At 41.0% G+C, this 22,676-nt stretch overlaps 1 protein-coding gene across 1 annotated transcript in view; it reads left to right on the plus strand.

Annotated features, from left to right (window-relative positions):
* Window positions 1-9,615, plus strand: part of MYO1B (myosin IB) — a 107,562-nt gene extending 97,947 nt beyond the window's left edge. Inside the window, exons 26-30 of the mRNA XM_082285446.1 lie at window positions 588-694; window positions 3,598-3,730; window positions 5,252-5,404; window positions 6,294-6,421; window positions 8,979-9,615. Of these exons, the coding sequence (XP_082141572.1) occupies window positions 588-694; window positions 3,598-3,730; window positions 5,252-5,404; window positions 6,294-6,421; window positions 8,979-9,102 (645 nt within the window). The 3' untranslated portion in view covers window positions 9,103-9,615. The remainder of the gene's footprint in view (window positions 1-587; window positions 695-3,597; window positions 3,731-5,251; window positions 5,405-6,293; window positions 6,422-8,978) is intronic.
* Window positions 9,616-22,676: the final 13,061 nt, after the last annotated feature.

The following is a 22,676-nucleotide window of genomic DNA, read 5'->3' on the forward strand; positions in this document are numbered from 1 at the left end:
CATGGCCAGGACTTAGACCAATGCTGGAAGTGCTGGGTGGAATTTTTTGCTTATGAGCTGTGGTTAGCTGAAATTTGTTTTGGATCTTTGGACGGAGAGAACAGCGAGAATCTGTACAAATGCTGATGGGACTGTTTTACTGATCTTGTGGGCTGTGTTTTCTGTGAATTGTCAAGGAACAGTTTTTCTTTCTGAGCCTGCAAAATTCACCCTCTCAGCTATGGTTTTTTTTCTTTCTCTCTGCCTATACAAACTTCCAAAACCGTGGAACTGTATGTATGTTTCTGTGAAGCTTTTTAGCACAGTCTTCCAATAACTGGTATCTCAAAGATTAAGCTCGTGTTCGAGTGCAACATGCTTACATGAGATGTCCTATATGTTGTTTCTGGTATAATTCAGAAGTATCTAGAATGGGTGAGGAGAAAACTGCCTCTCCTGTTTATTACAGTGGCATGTAGGATGGAGCTGAGTCACTTCAGAAGCATACAAAGAATGTGCATCTTGAGCAATGAGCAAACATTAGTCTGTGGTGCTGTGAGATTGGGAAAGATAATTTTATGTTTTGTTTAATATATCCCGTTTTGTAGTGTAAAAAGTACAGAGATCAGTTCACAGATCAGCAGAAGCTTATATATGAAGAAAAACTGGAAGCAAGTGAACTTTTCAAGGACAAGAAGGCTTTATATCCAGCCAGGTAATGACTGATTCTGCTGCCTTTAGTGTACAAGAAATTCTATATCCTTCTGTAGATTTGGGAAACTAAGTAAGATTTTGCGTTTTACCTTAAGCAGGAAAGTGTATTTTCCTTGTTTGACAACATCCCTCCATCATTTGACTTTATCATCCTGAAAACTGACCTCAGTTAGAAGCAAACTTAGCTGTTGTTACAGCCACTAATCCTGTGATACCAAGAACTTCTGTTCAGAATCCATGGTGGTTTGTTGTTTGAACCCCCCATGACCTGTTCACGTTGTAAAAGTTTGGGGAACTTGCAGAAAGGAACACCTCTCACCCTTTCCCCTCGTTTCCATCAGGCTGTTTCCTGCAATGATAAAGGCAGAGTGAGCTGGGAGGCTGTAAGTGACAATGTCACTCCCTCCCAGATGAGCTGTGCTGGGGAGCTCTCCTGTGTTCAAAGTCAGCACATTTCACCATCATGCTCTAAGGTGAAGACTGGGTAATTTAACAGTTAGATACATTGGTGCATATCTTTTTGCAAGGATACTTTAAAAAAAGTTCTATTTCCATTTTAGATTCTGTTTTCTTTTTTATCTTTTTAATCATGTGAAATCTCTTCAAATAAGTTCTTTGGTTTCTCAGATTATTGAGTTCTCTAAAACGGACAGATTCTTGTCATTGCTATCTACAGAGCTAGCATTACTCAAGAAAGTACAGTAGTATCTGATTTTATTTAAGGAATGCACTTCTTTTGGTATGCAATAAAACTGACAAAAGAGAGATATGATGTCCTTGAAATAAGTTGGCTTACACTTTTTAAGTGAATATGAGCTTATAAATTGTATTTTTTTCTTGAAAACAAACATCTTGTCCATCTCAAGAGAGTTTTCTTGTAGAAGCTGAAATTTGAGCTGAGCAGGAGCAATTTAAATGAGAAGCAAGGTTCAGCAGAGGGAGAAATGGGAATCTGCAAGAGTTTATGAGAACAGTTCCATGCATGGACAAGCTCTGCTTGTTGTTTGTGTGTTTCCTTGGGTTTATTTTGTGTCATTTTTTTTATTGAGACATTTCCTGTTTTCCTGTAATGGGCTCAGTGTATGTTTCTCTTTTTTTCCCTTCAGTAGATCACTTATTTAATGGCTATATATGCTAGCTTGTGGTTTGTTCCTTATTTGCTTTGGGATGTCTTTTTATGCTGCTGGGAAAAGAGAAAGATGGTGCCTTTGGACTTTCCTAGGGACAAGCAGGTTGTTTTAGGTTTTAGTCAGTATGCATCTGATCAGCAGAGAGCTCATTGGGAAGGAAGGAATTCTGTTTATATCCCTGGTTTGGTACCTTTGACACCAAGGCTGAACAATGAAATAATAGACAGCAAAATATATTTATATTATTTATATCTATATTTGTATTTATGTTTATATTTATATCTAAAACTCATATATATATATATATATATATATATACACATATGTATGTGAGTAGTTTTTATCCAAGACATTCTTAAATAGTATACGTGATAGAGGAACTGTTGATTCATTTCAGTTTGAGTTGTAACTTGTCATCATTTGATCAGGGATGAAGTCCACAGGGAATGTACTGTTTTGATGAATATGATTTCATAATGCTAACTAATAAAAACCGAAAAAGCCTGAAGCTCCAACATGGTGGAAAGTTGGAATGCTTCCCCCACCCTGCATTCATTTAGAAACATTTCCATCTCTTTTTGTCTGGTATTCAGAGCTGATTAGCTCCTACTGTTGTTTTGTTGGGGTTTTTTTTAATAGGCCTAAGGGTAGAGAAAATTACTGTATAAAATTTCTGATTAATTAGTATGATAATGGTTCATAGGATATGGCTAATTTTCTGTGTATAGGATAATTATTTAAGAAGAGAGAGGGACTTGTGGGTACTAAAATTCAAGTACCCTTCCTCTTCTTTCCCATTTATCTGTGTGCCAGATTGCAATTGCAAAGGCAGTGCTGTTCCACATACTGTACTGGTTTCTCTTGGGCTCCAGTCTTGGCAGGGCTTTGCTTGAATACTTTGTACTTAAAGTGATTATTTAAAGGCAAGCAGCGACTGTATTCACCAATTCTTGACCTGTAGTGAAGCCCTTACTTTAACACCCTAAGGTGTATAAAGGTGGGGGGATTTGGAAGTGGAGCAGATCTTGATAAAGAGCTGCTCCATGCTTCACAAACAACAGCAGATCTTGAAGGCAAGTTCATGTCTGTCACTGAAGTCCTGCCTGTCAGTATCAGTACTCTGTCAGTCCTACTGAGGTTTTATTTTCTGTTTTCACAGGGACTCTTACTGGGTGATTTTAAATCATAGTTGGCTGCATATGCAAGGATGTCCATGTGCCTGATATCCAAAGAAATTTGGCCCATTTAATTAGAAAATGCTTCCAGAGCAAGAAAAAACCCTATTCTGTCTTTGGTGATAACTTTCTCTTCATTCACCATCACTGGGCTGTTAGTGTGTATAAGATTCTGTATCTAATACACATGCCATTTCTTACCCCTCCTCCTTTCTCCCTTCCCCTGGGATGATGTGCTGGGGGATACATGCACACAACTTTGCAGCAATTCCCATGTTATTTTCTGCTGGCACACTCTGCCTGCTTGGCACAGATTAATGCTGGCACCAGTGTGCTGAGTGAACAGGTACAAAAGGTGGGCATTGAGAGTAGAGGTTTCTGGCTTGTTAAGACTATTCCCTCACTAAAAGTGAAGCAGCAAGTAACTTCCCCTGGAAGAAGGTGTGCCAAAGCTTGAGGAAGTTTCTGGCTGTATAGCCAGAAATGTATTGAAAATTATATTTGGGGCATCTCCTCATGAAGCCTGTGATGGTGTCAGGTTTGCTTCTTCCTCGAGATTCGTATTTAACTCGTGTTTCCTTTGCCTTTCTTTCGGGCAGTGTTGGGCAGCCATTCCAAGGGGCTTACTTGGAGATCAGCGAGAACCCCAAGTACAAAAAACTCACCGATGCCGTGGATGAAAAGATCATTATTGCAGAAGTTGTGAATAAGATCAATAGAGCCAATGGGAAGGTAATCAAATGGATTTGATTTATCCAGAAGGGTAGATAATTTTTGTTATAAATACACTGAAAGTGAGACTCGTAATAGTCTGAGGATTTTTAAAAATAATGTGTATTTTTAAGGGTGCAGGACTGGAAATGTTGGTTTTATGTAACTGGGTGATTTTAAACACCTCTTTTAAACTTACATGAAGATTACTAAAATACTGTTTTGTAGTTTCCAGTGACTTTTCAAAAAAAAAAAATTGTATCTCATCAACTGGTAACAGACTGTATTGTGTCACAACTAAATGTGGTCTCTGTACTCAGCTAAGGTCTTCTATTTGCCAATTAAAGAAAAACATTTAGAGAATATTGTTCTTCTTCAAATATTTAGAAAACTTAACTTTTCAAAGTCCACGCTGTCAGTCAAGCTTCTGATTATCACATTTTATTATCTCTTAAAATTATGAGTGGTATACTCTGCTAGCTTTGCCTGTGTTCCAAAGCTCTTTGGAATGAAGAGGCAAGTTTCTTGTATAATTTGAATAGAATTGTTAAATATGGTGGGTACTTTTTTATTCGGCTAACACAGAACACATTTTGCATTTAAATTGTACTTATTAAAACAGGAAGTATTATTCTACCTTAGTAAATTTAATTGCTTTCACCATATCTGTCTAAATATTAGAAGTAGTAGATCTCAACTTCTCAGATGTAGATGTCATTTATGCATTTGTAGGAGTGAAATTAGGTTGCCTGTTGTTTATGCCGAGTTAATTTTCTGGTTTAGAAGAAACTAATTAAATGAAGACAGTATCTTTCCTGTACTTGCACAGGCTACAGCTCTCAAGATGGAAAAAAAAAAAAAAAATTAATGAACTATGGTTCTATGTGCTTAATGCAGCTACTTCTTAATTCTAATAAAGATTTTATTATTTAAAAGTTTACAGGAGAAAAAGCTGCATGTGGATTAAGTTCTCATTTCTCTTTCTTACTATTTTCTAAGACAAATTTAGGAACACACATTTCATGCTTTAAAAATATTTGTCTTTTGAAAATATGAATGCTTATCCTCCTAAAGGGTAATTCCAATAGATAAAGGGAGGAGAACATAATTCTGAAAAATACTTACATGATTTGTGTTGCTCTGCATCATAGTTTTGGTGAATAGTGGTCAGTATAGAGACTTAGTGTGTGATGATTTTCCTGGAGATTTAAAGAGCATGAAAAATTAGGTTATCCCGATTTGCATAGTTTCAGAGTTTCACTTTCTGAATTTTACAGCTGTAAGCTAGTAATTAGAGGAACTGTTTATACCTAAGCATATGTGCCAAAATGAGCTAAGCTTCTCAATCTATAATTAGACACATAAATAAATTTGACCTGATTTTAACTGATCTGCAGCTTTTACTGAACGTCAGATGTTCACGTGTGCTAACGTGGGCCAAGCTTTTTAACTCTATGAACTCCTTGGAGTCTTAGTAGGTGCTTAATGAAAACCAGTTCTCTCCTCATGTAGACAATGTTCTGCATTTTTGCATTTTCACAGGCTGCATCCAGGATTTTCTTACTAACCAAAAATAATGTTCTTCTTGCGGACCAAAAATCTGGGACTATCAAGTCAGAGGTTCCATTGGGAGACGTTACCAAGGTGTCCATGAGCTCCCAAAATGATGGATTCTTTGCAGTGCACCTCAAGGAGGTTGGTTACCACTCCGTCACACCACGACGACGGTTTTACATGCAGTGATGTAAAACCTGTTTGTTAATTATCTTGTAGCATTAAATCATAGGGGTTAGCTCGTAGGCTTAGAAATTTACTGAACTTTGCCATAGCTGAAAAAACTTTGATTTAAAGCTACTGAAGCCAAATGAGAACAGTTATTACATTATGAACGATCACTTAACTGTGAAAATCAGACTTCATTCTTCACTTCAGCCTCTTCAGGATCAGAGTTTTCCACTTGTAATATGGTTCAGGTACTTTGTGCCAGTGTTTTCCTTATATATACTGGTAGAATATTTCTCTCTTCTTTATGGGATGCCAAGAAGTCCAGGGTGAGGCACAGTTAATTTGTTACTCAGTTCTAAAGAACTTAGCTCAGTGCTATATTTGCCTCACTGCACTGTAACCATTGCTCTGCTAAAATCATTAAACTGGCATCTGTATTCTAGCCTAAATGGATTTAAAGACTGTTATATACAGTGTCTTTTCATACCTGCTGCCATCATCCTCAGCCTGGTGTTGGTAATTTGCTTTTGTTCCTTTTTGCACGTACTGGAAGCTTGCTGTGGTGTATCCAGACGAGGGAGACAGAAACACTACAGTTTTGTAGGACACATGAAGATGACGCTCCTTTAGGGCCAGAAGGGATTTTTTTTACCTTTCTCAACTGGTTTGTAGATTATTTGGGAGCAAATGGCTTTTTGATCCTATACACTGCACTGCATTCCCTGTTTAATTTGCAGGACAAAAGATTGTTGTTTCCTTAAACTGGGAAGAGAAGACTCCTTGTAAATCCTCCTGCTTGGCTGCCATTTAATCGTACTCAAGGTTTTGGTAGTCCTAACTACTTTCTTTCCTGTTTCAGGGTTCAGAAGCTGCCAGTAAAGGAGATTTCCTGCTCAGCAGCAATCACCTTATTGAAATGGCCACTAAACTTTACCGCACTACTCTCAGCCAAACCAAACAGAAGCTCAACATTGAGATATCTGATGAGTATGTTTCTTGTTTGTTTAAGAGTACATTTGCTTCAATGCAGCATGCTAAAAAGTCAAGTATCTAGTGTCAGAATAACAAAACACTGTTGTGTAGCTAATACTTCTTTTTCTCTTGACAGAATACTTGTAAAGAAGGATCCAATTTTCAGTGTGTGCTCGTTATAGTATTCATTTTGGCTTTTATGTCCCTGAAAGTCATTACAGAAAATGTGCTTTTGTTAAAGTAGTTTCAAATAGGGCTGTGAAGCAGAACTGCTGCTGTAGAAATAATCAAGAGTTACTACATTTAAGAGAACAGCTTTGCATGTGACTGAAAAGTTCACCAATTTCTATGAGATATTTATAGATTAGAGTGGACGCTAGGTGCCAAGTTCTCCTGAAAACAACCAAAACCAGAATACAAAACTCCTCCCCAATTCAATGTAGGTTTATTAAGCTCTACCTTCTCTCTTGTGAAGGTGAAATAACCTATTGGTTTTTTGTTTTTTTTCATTGTTTAAAAGCTTTGTGTGATAAAAAGTGTGCATCTCAAAATAGTATTTCTTTCTGCTTGGTACAGTTTCATATTTTGGCCTTAAATAAGAACTGTCCTTGTGGTGTTTTTAGCTATGGAATAAAGGTGTTTGTGTGTGTGTGTGAACTTCTGAAGTTTGCTGAGGAAGAGTCCCTCACTTAGTCCACCATTGTCATGCACTCCTTTTGTTCTGTGAAGTGACCCCTCTTTCCAGCAGTGTTGATTTGGTGGGTTTATTCATTGTGAATAAAGAAGAAAATTTGGAACCCTTTAACAATAGTGAAGTAAATTTCCTGTAGGCAAAAATGGAACCTTTTTATCTGGCTGCACCACACTGTGTGTGTTCTAGAGTCATGGTAGTGGGTACAGTTTGTATCTGTTCAGATTTGAGGATTTATTAAAAGGCTAATTTTGCTCTTTCCTTGAAAAGAAAATCTGCCATTTTCCTTTTTTCTGTTACCAGGTATCATTTAATTTGCTCAAGGGTGTGTGTTTTTTAGTCTCTAAGAGTGTGGCTATTCCCAGTAAGCTTCTAGTTTAAGGGGAGCTACACAGGAATAAATAACTAAAGCAAAGTTTAAGCATGCATTGCACTAGTCTGGAGTGCCTGCTTACCTTAGGTCTGGAAAACAGCCTACTTTCAAGGAGTCTTTCTTGCTTTTTGGGATGCGGTTTTTGTTTCTTCTCTTGCAGATTAAAAACATTCATGTGTGTATTGCTATTGAGTTTATCCAGACTAAGTAATTTTAAGCTGTGCAGAGTCCCATCTCTGTTGATGGTGAAGCAGGAGTCTCTTCTCCTAGAGTTTAATCTAGAGTTTAGACACAAGTGCAACTAGGAATTAAGAGGAAAATGTGGCCTTATTTTGACTATCCTGCTTTTTGGAAAGAGAGCTGATACAAGAATGCTGTTGATGCAGGGGTATGTTTAGGAAGAGACACACCATTCACATGTATAATATTGGAACAGTGGGTGTAGGAGAATGCAGCTCTGGTGATGAGACAATGGCTGTAAGAGCTGCTCACGTTTTTGGGGTGCCTGCATGGCTGGGAGTACTGAGCAAGCTCTGAGTGTCTGGGCTGTGCAGCAGGAAAGCAGGACCGAAGGGCAGCTCAGCGCAGCAGAGGCCACTTCCTCCCCTGAGCTCTGCCGTCAGCTTGATTTGTGGTTTCCGGCTGCAGAGCAAATTCTTTGAAGTTTTTGGCCTCTGCTGGAGGACTTTTAAAGGATGCTAAAAGGGAAAATCGGCTGTATTACAAAGGACTTTTTAGGTCAGCAACCACTGCATGTGAGCCAAGAGGCAGCACTGCCTTGCTTATTGCTTTTAATTTCTCTATCCAGATCAGTTAGAGGTTTGAGGCTCCACAAGGAGCCAGTTGGTTTTTTGTGTTTTGGGTTTTTTTAGGCAATTCTCTATATTCACTGAAATTTCCCTTCCAGTAAAAAGTGAAGAGTCAAATCCAGATTAATTTACCCGGAACTGTAGAAAATGTCTAAATTTGGAGATTGCTGGGCAGGAAGTGAATTTTCCCAGTTGCCGAGCAGGGGCCTATAAAGGCCAACTAAGGATTAGACGTATGAGAGGTGCTAAAATACCAGATGTACTAAATTACATGTAAACCAGAAGAAAAGCACTCCCAATGTTGCTATAGAAGTATTGACCTTCCTTCCATAAAAACAGAGAAGTCCCTTTGGCTGACAGTGAAGTAGTTGGAAATAGTCTTCGCTGCGTTTCTGGTACATTAGAAATTCTGTTTCAAACTGCTTTTTTTTCTAAAGGAATATCAAACTAACTTCTTGTAAAATGTCCACAGTCACAGGCAAAAAGCAATACTTAAGAGATACTACCTGAAGGAGATTCTAGCCATTCCATAACCTATGGCTTTTTAAATTTATTCCCCAACTCTTTATTATTACTACAGAGCTGAAAATGACATCTTTTGGAGTGATGCTTAGAACCAACAGGAAAAGACTTCTGCTCCTCATGTGTCTTTTTTTTTTTTCTGCCCTTAACTAAAATTTTTACTATTCCCTCTCTTAGGTTCCTGGTCCAGTTCAAACAAGAAAAAGTGTGTGTGAAGTTCATACAAGGCAGCCAGAAAAACGGCAACATCCCAACTTGCAAGCGAAAAAACAATCGGCTTCTTGAAGTGGCTGTCCCTTAACTGCAGCTGGTGACTCTCCCTTTCATGGACTTGTTTCTTTGTAATAGTGCAATTTTAGTTGTTTGGTTTTGCTATTTTTATCCCTTTCTGGAGCTGTTGATGGCTAAATAGCTTTAGAAACCCTTGGCAAAACATTTGATCGATCAACTTTGAAATCTTTTTGTCCATGCCATAACCCTCGAATCGCAGATTTTTATCCAGTGAGGCATTTTTACCAGCTGGCACATATCTGTCATACAACAAATCATTCTCTTTGTTTAGCAGCCGTATTTTAGTGCAGCATAGCATAAACCCACATATTAATGATGAAGTACTCATATTCCTTAGTGTAGAGATCCGCTTAACCGGAATGACACATGGCCTTGATGCTGGGTGGCCATTTGTGCCCGGTGTCCTTTTATCCCGACCTGTCCAGAGGGCTGACAGAGGCTCCTCAGGTCCCACCCCTGTGCAGACCAGTGGAGCAGAGGCTGATACAACAACTCCTGTAGCTCACACTAGGACATATGTAACTCAACCTTCCCATCAATGCAGCACAGAAACATCTAATCCTGCAAAATAGGAGGAATAGATGATTACACAAGCAGCTACACGCATCATTTTATAGAAAAACGTGGAAATTTCGAAACAGCATTTTTAATTAGGTCAGATGTTTTTAATGACTTTATAAAGTAGAATTCAGCAGAATTAAAGAAGCTTTTTCTTTTTTTCACAAAAGCTATAAAGTTCAAGGCATATTTTCTGTTCTGCTTTTTTTCTTTTAAATTATCAGTTAAGATTAGAGCCTGAAAAATGCAATAGTATTCATAACACAAGTAAATGCTAGTTATTTAAACAGCTAGTTATCAAGTGAAAGGTTTGAGCCTTTCTTTTAAATATTGGCATGTACAATGTGCAATAAAACATACGTGACATTTTGTGAGAATTATTTATAATACACTTTTGTGTGGAAGAGAGAGGATTGGTGCAGACTGCATAGACAATGTAAGGGTTAAAATAGATCTGTTTTGTTAATTTGCAGTTTTTAGAGTGTACACTACAGTTGTCAATTTGGGAAGAATACTTAGAATTAAAAAAAGAAAAAATCCTTAATTTGGGGGTCTGTATATAAATTGGTATTATGGTAATAAAACTGTTCTAATTCTGTGCTGTTTGGTACTCCTATGTTATAACCATATTTTTGTACTCCAAACTATTTTATATAACTCGTGTGCCTGATGTAAATGCGTGCACAGAAAATACAATCAAGAGCCACATTATAAATCTTCAGTGTAACTGATTGCACTTAATCTTTTATAAGCCACAAGCATTAGCTGAAATCCTTGAGAGGAGAGATGCTTTGCCAGAAGGAAGGAACCGCTCATGTGAAGGGTTTGTGGGATGTGACTGTGTGATTTGTTGATGCGAGGACAGCGGAGAAAGCGCGTTGTATTTTTGCAGTCTGATATAGGACAGATTAAGGCCCTGGCTATCTGATGTGCAGTGCTGGAAGTCTGAGCATAAATAAAAGAAAGATAAAGAAAAGTTCAGAGTCTCCTTCCTGTCCCGGTGGGGATGTGATGTAGCACTCACGGCTGTGAAGGCTCCTCTGGGTAGTTCAACGTTAAAACAGCGTTCACTGCAATAGGTATTCAAGTGCTACTGGTTATTAGTCTGAACAATACAACTGGTTTGGGTTACACCACACTCTGCTTTGGGATTAAATGGTTTTTCTATGATTTGGACATAAAACAATTGTTTTTACAGGCTGCTTCAGTGTTGCTGCTAAAAGTCCATACATGTGACCTTGAAAGGTGGGACTAATCAGAAGATCTATTTCCTAAACTGACACAAAGGTGCCTCTTCCTCATAATTGTAGTTCAAACCCTTCTTCAAATAAATGAGTCAGGTTAATAGTTTAATAAAATTTAAATAATTTTACATGTATTGTAATTATAGATGCTTGTGAAGGAAATTTTAGGATAGATTTATGATGCAAAATTATGATACTTGAAAGGAATTGTTCCATTGCCTTAAGAAGACAGCACATAATAATAACAATGTGGCATTTAAAACTCCTAAATCCCGTATTAGATTTTCTGCTTGGGAAAGATTGGAGAGTTTGTAAAACTGTTCACTGTCTTGGAAACCTTTACAGTAAGAACCACACACAGCAAATTCTGAAAATGAATACAAAAGTAAGAAAAACAAACATTTGAAATCTGGTGTAATTCTGTAGTTGTTTGTAGTTAAGAAATGGGAGAGTTTAGATTAAGAACATCTTGGTATTTGGCCCATGAAACTAGGGTATTACAGGATAATGTTAGGATATTTGTCCCATCCCAGCCAGGTCCAGTACACATCCCTTCTAGTTTTTGATCTTTGCAGCAAGTCATAATAGCCATACCTGCAAACGACTGGAAGAGGGACAAACTCCTCACCTTGGATTCTCTTGTTTCCTTTCTTTTTTGGGACTTCTGCAATTTTTACCTTACATATTAGCTGGTACTTTGTGACAATTACCTTTTGACTCTTGCTCTGTCCATTGAGAAGTATTCAAGTTTTGCAGAACATGAATTATTAGATATACTAGCAGAACCATGGCATCTTGATGTTTAGATTTAAGTATCTAGGATGTTGAAAACAAAAATGCAAGGTCATCTAGCCACCTGGACTTTTTTTTTTCTTTTCCTCTGTTTTCTTTTATAACTGTCTATCAAATGGAGTTGTAAAGAGAAGAGTATTCCTCCCATGGTGCTAACCTTACTTTTGCATCCTTTTACTTTGTAAATGCTATTCTTTCATCTCAAAGCTGGGCAAAGATCCTTAAGAAAAAAACTTGTTGCATGATGCTTTCTAGAATCAAATAAAATTCTGTTTCTAGACCTATACTTTCTCTATATCTGTATTTTTCTTACTGCAAAAGGAGCAGGTGACTGGTTTTTAGGTTAAATATACACAACACTGGTGTGTGACTTGAAGAAAAAAGAAATTTTTATTTTGTATGTGATTCTTTAAGAGGCATCCTCGGTGATCCACAGTAATATTTTTCAGTCCTTTCCTCATCATAGTTTTTGCTGAAAATTCTACAAACTCAACTTTCCTAACATTGGGCTTTAGACCAATTGCCTGAGAACGGTATTACAGCCAGTTAAACCTGATTTTTAAAAATGGCTTTGTGCCCCAAACCTATCATACTTCATATGTTGTCTTGTGATCTGTTTCTCTCCTTTTATGCTTAACAATTCTATCCTGATTTTTTTTCTGTTTTTGTTCAAATTATGGAAGAAAAGAAACTAAAATGTAAATTCAGGAAAAGCATATTCAGTTTTAATTTGTGTTTCTTTTCTTTGCCAAAATGAAAGCCTTTTTCTGTACATTTCTGGCGGGAAAAATGAAGACTTAATTCAAATTTTTGATGTGAAATGAGAACATTTTCCCCAGTCTGTGTAAAGGTCTCTGTTAATTCTTAAGCTTTTAGATCTTTAATCTTGAAGAACAACATATTTTCCGTATTCTGTAGGAAATGGGAGTGGTTATTTCTAAAGGGTTGCTCAGTAGTGTGTTGGTGATAGGAGATGCACACGTTATGTGCTGCTTTGGACATAGAACTTCCCAGCAAACATGTTTCAAAGACAGAACTGGAGGGGCCTCTGGGGATGCTGACAACTTACACCAATATAGAGCAGTGTGAGTTTGAAGCAATCTCTAGTATGACCAAATGAGTTCCGACTCTCCTCCTGTCTAACTTCCCTCCTTATTGCAGTACTTTTTAGCTTACACAGACGTATGACTATGAGTGGGAGGGACAATTGTTTGTCAATGTTTGCAAAACCCCTCAAAAGTGATCAAAATTTTCTGGATACTGCTTTTAGTCATGTGGTTTAAAGTATGTGCTTGGTATGTCACTGTCACAACCTTCCAGTTGAAATGTAGCTAAAGGTTGTTGTCATGTAGTGTGATCTTGCAGCCATTCCAGCACAGGATTTGGTGATTTGTCTGTCTGCAGTTGTGTGATCTGCTCAGTAGTTTCAGGAGACTTAACTGAGGCAGTGGCATCCTCCTCAAAGAGAACACCATTCACGTGCCAGTCCCACTTACAGTGAGACTTTCCATGTTCTGACTCACTGGAGTGCTTCCTCCTGGACATGAAGGTAAAGGGAGGTTTAGTGCATGGAAAAAAAAAAAACTTAATTGGCAGAGCAGAACTTGCTTCTGCTGAAATATTGTAGGTGTGAGCAGTGGCTGCTTTAAGCACAGACAGACACTGCCCAGAACTGCCACGTTCTGTCTCACAGGGTGACTCTGCCCACAGCTCTCCCTCAGCAGCGCTGGATCTCTCCCTTCCCCTGCACTTCTGAAGCAAAGTGGAGAGAGGACTGTGGTGAATTTACAGTTGCTGTTAGTAATTGTTGTGGAGAGGTGTATTTATGTAGGTTGGGGCAGATTTGCATTGGGCAGTCTTGAAAAATTAGCTGGAATGCGAAGAGGAAAAAAGTACTCCTATGACTTTGCTGGTTTTAGATAAATGCATCGCTATCTTATGTCTGGCTGTGTTTGTCTACAGTAAACTAGTGTTATTTAAAGAATTGGGATTATGATATCAATCTCATTATCAGCTAGAATCAGTTCTGCTCCTGTTCCCTTCCACCCATGAGATGAGTTGAGTATTCAGACTGTAACTCAGAATGAGAGGTAGGACAGTCTGAGACCATGCAGTTAACTTTGATTATAAGCAATTGATGAAACTGAGTCCTAAAACTGTTAAGAAACAGATTGCATCTCTCCTTCATTCTAAACCTTTAAACCATTGACTTCTGGCTGTGAACTGACTAGGTGAAATTATGAAGTACGAAGCACAAAAGGCTTTATACATGAATGAAAAAATAACCTCAATCTGAATCTCTTTTCTTAATAATTCAACTGGTTTCCAAGGCTGCACCCTGCACTTAGCCCAAGGTAAGGATCTCTTTGATGTGTCACATTTTACTGTTTATGGTCTCCAATTATTAAAAAAAACAAACCCAAGCAACTAAATATTCTTCTGGTCAGGGAATCCTCTTTCCTGGAAACATGGGAAAGTGCTGGGGATCTGCAGGGAATCCTTCTGTAGGAGCCTGGGACTTTACTGCTGACTTTCACCTTTACATTCTGAAACATTGAATGCCTTTGGGCTGTTCTCTGAAAGTGGGACATACTGGGGTTTTGCCACGTTGAATGGGGATTTTTACTGGCCTGGCAATGTCCCTTCTGGATGTTATGAATTCTTTCCCCACCAGTATCTTGATACTGGGTGGTCTTAGAGATGCCAGATGACGTTTCCTGCTCTGGCTCACATCACGTTCTGATTTTCTCCTGCCCCCATTCCCTCCTGTCTCTGATGTTCCCTGCAGTGATAAGGGGAGGCAAATATCTCCGAGACACAGCAACAATGTGTTCCTTTAGGCTATTCCATTATCTACTGCTGCATCTTGGCACCTTGGTTGCAGCTGAACATACAGGAAATGTTTTATTTCCCTTCTAACCAAGAGCTGTTTTTAATGAAAGATGCTTTGTTCCCTTTTGAGTTACTTCGTTAGCTGTATGGTATTGCCAGTGTTTCCCAAAACTCTGACAAAATCCAAACCTGAAGCTTGAAGCATGAAAAGCTGCTGCTGCTATGTGCTCTGTCTCTTCCTGTTAGAAGGGAGATCTCCTCCAAGCGATGTTGTGAGGAGTCTCTGCTGGTTTGATTCACTGCACGAAGCCGTCAAGGTTGCTGTGTGTGCTTCTTGTAGCCTGGAAAAATGAATCCATCAGAATACCAAATAGACAGTTTCAAACTGATGCCAAAAGGAGGGAATCATTTTTAACTGATGCAAAGGAGCATTAAATAGCTGTGAATACATCTGAATACCTGAAGAGGTATCTCTTTACTTGCCAGTCTGCTGTACAGCTATGGGAAGGGATCTTGGCATAAGTTTAAACATGAAGACTCGAATTGGAGGCGTTCAAAGCAATTCTGTCTGATTAAATTCCCCAAAAGCTATTGATTGTTATTAAAAATTAAATCTTAAAGTCCAAAAGTTGTGGCTGAGTTTGCAGAAGATCCTAAATGTTGATTGCATCGCAAACTTCTTAATATCTTATGGGGATTGTGGCCTTGTGATGGCAGGTTCCTGAGTTTTCATGAACTGTTCTGGGGATGATTTAAAAAAAAAAAAAACCAATTCAGCTATTTCTGATAAAGAAAACAGGCATTTGTTCTAAACAAACAGCAAACCTATAGCAACATAAGTGTAGACATGTTTCTAGCTCATAGTCAGCCCATTACTGGCACAGAGATATTCTCCTTGACCCTTTATTTGAACACTATTTATGAACTGTTGTGTTGATATCACCTGCTGTCCTGCACGTGATTAGCTCCAGGGATGTGGGGTTTGATCCTACCTGGGTGGTTTTCTTCCTACTGCTGAGGAGGCAGGATTTCTCAGGGTAAAACAAACAAACCAACAAGAGAACAAACTGGAAAAGGAAAATGGGGACTGTGAGCCATTCCATGCTTCAAGTTTCAGTCCCACAGAATCACAGAACAGTTTGAATTGGAAGGACCATTAAAGATCTCTAGTCCAATCCCCACTTTGATGAGCAGGACTTCAACTACATGAGATTACTCAACTACCTGTCCAGTGTGAACATCTTCAGGTTTTTCTGCACAAAGAGGGTGAGGAAAACCTTTTCAAAGAGAGGAGAGCATCCTTACCACCTGTCAGACCCTGGGATGCCGTGGGTGGGGGTTACATCCAGCCAGGGTGGAGCAAAACCGGATTTGATCTGGTTTTGGTTACTGTGCTAGTCCCAATCCATGGTGTTATTTGGAGGCTTCCCTTGGCATGGCTTTTTCCTCATGTTTTGTGCTCCCAGGTGTTCCCTTCCCTCACATTGCCCCAGTGTGCCCTACAGCTCCCTTTTGCTCAAGACCTCTGCCTGTCTCTCCAGGGTCTTGGTCATACTTGCAGAGAATTTCCTAGAATCTGATGTAAGGAGGGGCATGAAATTCTCTCAGAAAGAAAAGCAAATCCAAAGCACAGTGTGGGTAAAAGGCACCTGGAAAAGGTGCCTGAGCTGCCAGGCATCAGGAGCTTTCAGTGACTGCTGAACTGCAGCCACCAGGGTTTAGCTACTTTGGCTCTTCAGTCTTGAAGACCTAGGGCTCCAAAACCCACATATCAGAACAGCAGCCATCCTACTGGTGCCTCAGGGAGCTCGTGAGGTCTGGCAGGCAGCTTTTGGAGTGCCATTGCTCAGTTCAATGCCAACAGCAACTTGAATCAGTGGGAAATGCATTTGGTGGCAGGGCAGCACTGAGGAAATGCTGTGCCTGCAGTTCCTGGGAAACTGCTTTTGGTGTCCTCAACTGGAGTGTGTGAACATATGTGCTTCAAGGAAATGAAAATGTGCAGGGAATGTGGATGTCTTCCTCCTGGCACATCCACTGGATGCCACTTCTCACCGTCTAAGGGAACTTGTCACTTTGCTCCTTGAAGATTGTGCCTGGGCTCTTGTGGAAACCATACTTCAGGTTGAGTTTCTTTGTCCTATTTTTTTTTTGGATTGTTGCACTTGCAATATGGCATAAAGGTCACTGTGGCTTTAGGGATGTGTCTTTTTTCTTGTGAAGAAAAGGTAATTTTACACATTTTTTTTCTTTTTGAGTGAACTGGCTACTAATGGAATGGAAAACCATTCTCAGTCTTGGAAAAAAAAAAAGAAACAAAATGGATCCTAGCAACTAGAAATGAGACTTGTATTTATAGCTATTTCTTTCCTAAAAATGGCTGGAAAAGTAAGACTGAGGCTGCGGTTTCACATTTCAGCGTGAGCTGAACCGGCACGTTCCCTGTCACTGCAGCACCATGGTCTCGTCCTTCCTGGACCCTTCAGTGAGCCAGGACCATGGGCTGCAAGGGCTGAGAAGTCACCCGGTGACAGGAGCTCCCTGGGGGCCACAGGTCCCTGCGCAGCCCCACGGGGTGGGGCGGGGGAAGAGGACATGGGGATCTCTGGCGCCGGCTTGGGCACGATGCACAGCTGTGCACTGGGATAGCAGTTGTGCTTTCTGCAGCCATGGCAGGTGCCAGGGACTTCATAAACTCTATTAGAAGACACTGTGTGTCAAAATCCCAGATTTTCTAACTGAAGACAGACAAACATCCCTGAATTTTTCCAGCCGTTCTTTGAAAGCACATAAAGGAGAGGAAGCAGTGGATACAGATCCTGCTCCAATGTCACCGTCTCTTCCCAAAGTGCGGTTCAAAGACTCTCTGTGCCCTGGTGTTGACTTTGTTGTTACAAACCAGACCAGGATTTGTACAGGACGGGGCTGGGGAGTGCCGGGAGCAGCACAGCACATGTGCTAATGAGCCCAGCACTTGGCAGCCACAGGGGGAAGCCAGACGTGCAAGGCAGCAGGCGGTGTGAATGCAGCCTACTGTGTCACTGCACCACATCCGCATGGGTCACTCAAGGAAATTAGAGATGAGCACGAAATTAATGACTGGATGAAACCTTTCCCCCTCCCAGATGATGACAAAATTCTCATCGGCTTTGCGGGGGCCAGAACCTCTCCCCGTTCTCATGTAGGTTTTCTGTGCAGACACCAAACAGTTCATTACAGAGCTTCCAGCTGGGATCATAATGTCATTTCCTCTGCTATTTCCCTGGATTCCTTTTTCGTATGTTCCCATTCCCTCCTCAGACTTGCTGAAGAACTGCTTTGCTAATTTACAATTTACCTGCCAGATAGCTCTGGTGGAAAGGTTGCTCTGGGTTTCCGAAGAAGTTATTGCGCTAATCAGAGAGTTGGTGCGTACGGCTGGCACAGAGCAAAGCACGCGCCTCCCTTTTGGCTCTGTGGATGCAATATCCAGTGTGCAAGCTTTGGCATGAGTCCTCAGGCTGGCCTGCCTCCAGGCCAAGGATCACATCTCCTGTCCCTAGGGAATGTGAGGTTTAAATCACTGCAGCTCAGTGATGCGGGGAATGTGCCACCAGGAATCCCTGACTGTGCCCTTCTTCAAAGCAGGCGATGCCCGCTCTCCCCACATGCTCATGGCAAACACGAGCAATGTGCACTGTCAGTGCTCCAAACTTGGCTTCTCCAGCCTGCTTTCTACGCACAGGCTGACGATGGAAGTGTGAAGATGGAAGGAAGGAGAAGAAATGTGGGGAGGCAGCGCAGTGCTGGCACGCTTTGAAAGCTGACTCCTTCATTCCAGATGTTCTAAATCACATGTGGAGAAGTGTTTGTGGTCAGATGCTGCTTGAAACTGATTGTTGATAATCTCCTGAGACAGCCTGTGACAAATTGAATAATAAAAATGCTGAAAATAGCATAGTTATTCCCTGGAAAAGCAAAGTTCCCACAATCCAATGAGCTGGGAAAGTTGTTGAACTTTCTTTGGACACAATGTGCTCTTTTTTTGTGTGTGCATGTTCTTCAACCTTCCATGGGTCTATGGGCTTTTTCCTTATGACCCTTCCTCTTCTTACGAGCTCCAAGCAACCACGCTTCCAGCCTCCCCAGCAGCAGCTGAACTGATCACCAGCCTTCCTCATGAAGAGCAGTCTCCCACACTCCACGGACCTCACAGTTTGCTCCCTGGTGTCGTGGGGTGTTGCGGGTTTGTCTTTGTAGAGCATTTTTCTCGAACTGTATGAAAGCTGGCTCACAAGACACCTATCACTGAGATCTTCATCACAACAGCCCATCCTGGCCAGCAGCAGTCCTCCCCTGGCCATGCCTGGCCTATGCCATCGTTGATTCTTTTCCCATGTTGTCCCCTTGTGGCACTGCAAGGCACAATCCTGACCTTCCATCCTCAGTGCATGGGCAACCAGGGGGCAGCCACCATGCCAGGGTTTGGTGCTCTGTGTGTTTTCCCTGAAGCAGAAGGCTTGGGGTCAGCCAGTGCCCTGGGAGTGCTTGGTGAGGGCAGGTCCCTCTTGAGAACTTTGTAGTTTAATTAGTGGAAATGGAGGTTTTGGTGGTGAGAGGGAATTTGCTACAGGAAATTTGCTGCAGTAGTGAATTGCAAATCTGGTGGCAGAGGTGATAAGAACCATGGGTAATGACAAGACATGGAAATGTTTGGAGTGCCCAGAGTGAGACCGTGTGTGCTTTGCCAGCCAGCAACTGTCCTTGTCATTTGATGGATACTAAATACAGACAAGTGACCCGAGTCTGTCTGCTACTGGAAAAACATCACCATTACAAAAACTACCCTTCTGTGTGCTGATTTCTGTATTTCTCTGATACTGGAATTAGCTATAGATCCTGTCCTTTTCTGGCATGAGTTGCAGATCTATGGGCATGTATAGTTAAAATTTTCTTGCCAATAGACTTAGGGGACGGTCTTGCAAACATGGGCTCATCTTAAGTGATGCATTGTGATGATCTTTCTGTGGGTGATGATTTCGACCACAGCTCAACATAGTGATTTGTTTTAGCTGACCATTCATTCTGGAGACTGGCAATGTTTGGACTTCCAGCAGAGTTCACAGCTGAGGTAGTCAGCTTTTTGATGTATGCATTCAGTTAAAGTCCTGACCCTACATGCCAAAGTCTCCTCTGATGCTTTTTGCTCAATGGAATGTTCCACTAACCCACCAACCTGCTCATCCAGACCTCTGCTGTTCCCCTGCTGTCAGGCAGGTCACCAGCTGATGCCCATTTTTATGTCCTCCCTGACTGCTGTGGGGCTGTGGAGCTTTGTTAGCAAAGCGTCTGCAGTACAACTCTTCCTCCCCCCACATAAAAATCTGAGGCGTGCAGAAAATTCAGGGGTAGAGTAAAACCAAAGAAATGGAGCAGGGTGCAATGAAAAACACAAATGTTTTAGGAGTGTTATAGCCAAAATATGAAAGGCTCCAGTTTCGTAATGAAATTAAGTTTGTGCTGAGCTGTTGGTCTGAAGTTTAGATCCTGCATGATGTGTTGAGAATAGCATTTGCAAAAGATTTAATCTGCTGACAGACTGGTGCTCTGTCCCAAAACCACCAGCACAGTTCTCTCCATGACTGTTGCCCACCAGGCGCTGTCTGAAATAGAGTAACAAAAGACAGAAAACTGGTGGTGCTTTTTCTGCCATGAAGATGAAATGCAGAGGATGATGGCTGCAGGAAAGGCTGCAGTCTCCACTGTAGTTTCTCCTAGATAGCTACATGCCCTGAGTAATGGCTTGCACTCACAATACTCATAGTTAACCATGCTGCTGAGTCAGAAACTATTGTGTGATCAGCTCAAGAAGTACCTAAATGAGTGTGCTGCTTCCCCAGGATGGCTGAACCCCGCGTCCCCCTGTGCCACCACTGCTGTCCCACCAGCTGCCACATCATTCCCCATTCTCCCTTCTTGCGCTTGGAAGCTCTGTCCCTGCCTGGGCCTGAGCCACCCCTGGGTGCTTGCTTCACCAGTTGTAGTTACCTTCCACTTGGGCATACATAGTGATTTGTGGATCTGTGGTTCGTGGGAAGTCGCTTTTGACATTTCTCCCCTTATTTATTGGAACGTGTGTGTGTTTATGTGAAGGCTGGTGTGTTTTTATGTGAAGCTTGCTAGTGGGTACAACCCTCCCACAGGTCCTTCTTCCAGCAATTCCCCGGCTCCATCACTAGTAAATAGAGCTCTCAATATCGGAAAAGATAATTGGCTATGTAATGCACAGAAAGCAAAATTGCTTTCCTCAAGATTTATTAATCAATTACAGCTTGCCCCGGATGGCGCAGATTGAACCATTTTCTGACAGGGAGGAATATGTCAAATAGAAGGGAAGCTGCTGTTGTAATGAATGACTGGGTGCATATGTGCATGACTGCGTGGTTTAGCTCTTCCATAACAGGTATCCTATTAATATGCTAATGAACATGCAAACAAGAAGCCAAGGATTATCATTATTTTTGAGGCAATAATGTGTATTTTGGGGCTTTTTGCTTGTAATTAATGAGAACGTTGTTTGGTCTGTTGGTGTCCCCTGGGCTGGCTGTTGCTCTGCCAGAAGGAGGTAGCAGCCCATGTGCTGCACAAACCCTGCCTCTCCTCCTGGCAAACTCCAGTTTGCCTCCACCCACCAAGCCCTGCCACGTACTTGTGGAGGAACTCCAACATCTTACCAGCCTTCAGGCTGGGCATGCCGAGGTCTGAGTGAGCACTAAAGCCAAGTCAGCTGCAGTGGATGCTCCATCTGTATTTTTAATGAAGGTTTTAATGGAAATGGGATGTTCCTCTGGAGAACATAATGATATGACAGTGCTGTGCAGAGTATTATGAAGAAACGCTGCTGCCAGTTACGGTTCCAGTGGTGACACTGAACCGTGCCGTAAATCAAGTCCCTCTGGATGGGAGAGAATTTGCTGAAAGTCCTTGCAAGGAGTTTCAAAGATAAAGCAAGACTTTTCCTGGAGTTTCAATGCTTCCAGATAGTTGTTTATTAAGTCTTATGAGAGGAACAGAGCCACCAGCGTGACCCAGGTACAGCATAGAGCACAGAAAAGCAGGAGTGAGGCTCCCCTATCAAGATTTACACAGCCTTTTAAAGATATTTTAACCAATATTATTTTCACTTTCCTACCAATTATCCAGTAACACGACTAGGAACTGCGGAATTCTCTATCCAATCATTCCAAACTACTTTTACTGCAGAATATGGAGTGGTAGAAGAAGGAGAAGAAGGTTTAGAGAACAACAACAATCCCATTTTGATATTTTTTACTCTTATCTATTTACTACAAAGAGAAGCCCAAAACCTCTAAATTTTTCACCCTGTGACAATCTTACACAGTAGTCTATCACCTAATTCACACCACTGTATTTTCTAGTTCTTGTCTGACTGTTGGTAATTTTTTCCAAGGTTTGAGGCTAAAACAGTGTTGTTCAGGGGGGTAAGAACCCTTCAAAACAGGCAGAGAAATATTCTCAGCACTCTGGGTTCCTACACAGTGGGTTGCTACAGTACATGGAGAATAAGCAAAGTGACCATATGGAGGAGGAACGGTCAGGAATTCCTGAAGGGCTTGCCTGGAGGTGCTCAGTTCCCTCAGCTAATATTTACTTTAAAACAGTTTAGTGGGACTTGAGAGCTCTCCGTTTTTGGTGGGATCTGGCTTCTCTGTAAATATATTCCTGTGAGGATACAAGGTGGTCTGTGACCCTGTCGCTGGCCAGGTGACTCTGCTGGCTCTGTGGCCATTGACCTTGTCACACTGTTGGTGTTAAATGGGTCTGCTAAGAGGCATTTAATTAGTTTCCTTTTTTTTTTTTTTTTCTTTTTCCCTCAAGAATCACTTGTATTGTAAAGCACACTGACCTGTGCTGCTCAGAAATGCTTCCCTGATGCTGGGTAATGCATGAGGCAAACATTCCTGCGGTGTCTCACTCTCTGCTCTTTGTGAGGACACCCCCAGATTGCACACTCCAAGAGAAGATTTCGTCCTGTGACCAAGGTGCCTCTCATTTATGAGGTGAGATCTTCTGAGGCAGAGATGATCAATTAAAAAAAAATAACACCACCTGTACACAGGATCTGTCCCAATAGGGTTCCTGTGACATTTAGGTGCTA

The sequence above is a fragment of the Coloeus monedula genome, assembly GCF_965178545.1.
Source record: "Coloeus monedula genome assembly, chromosome: 7".
NCBI lineage: Eukaryota > Metazoa > Chordata > Aves > Passeriformes > Corvidae > Coloeus > Coloeus monedula.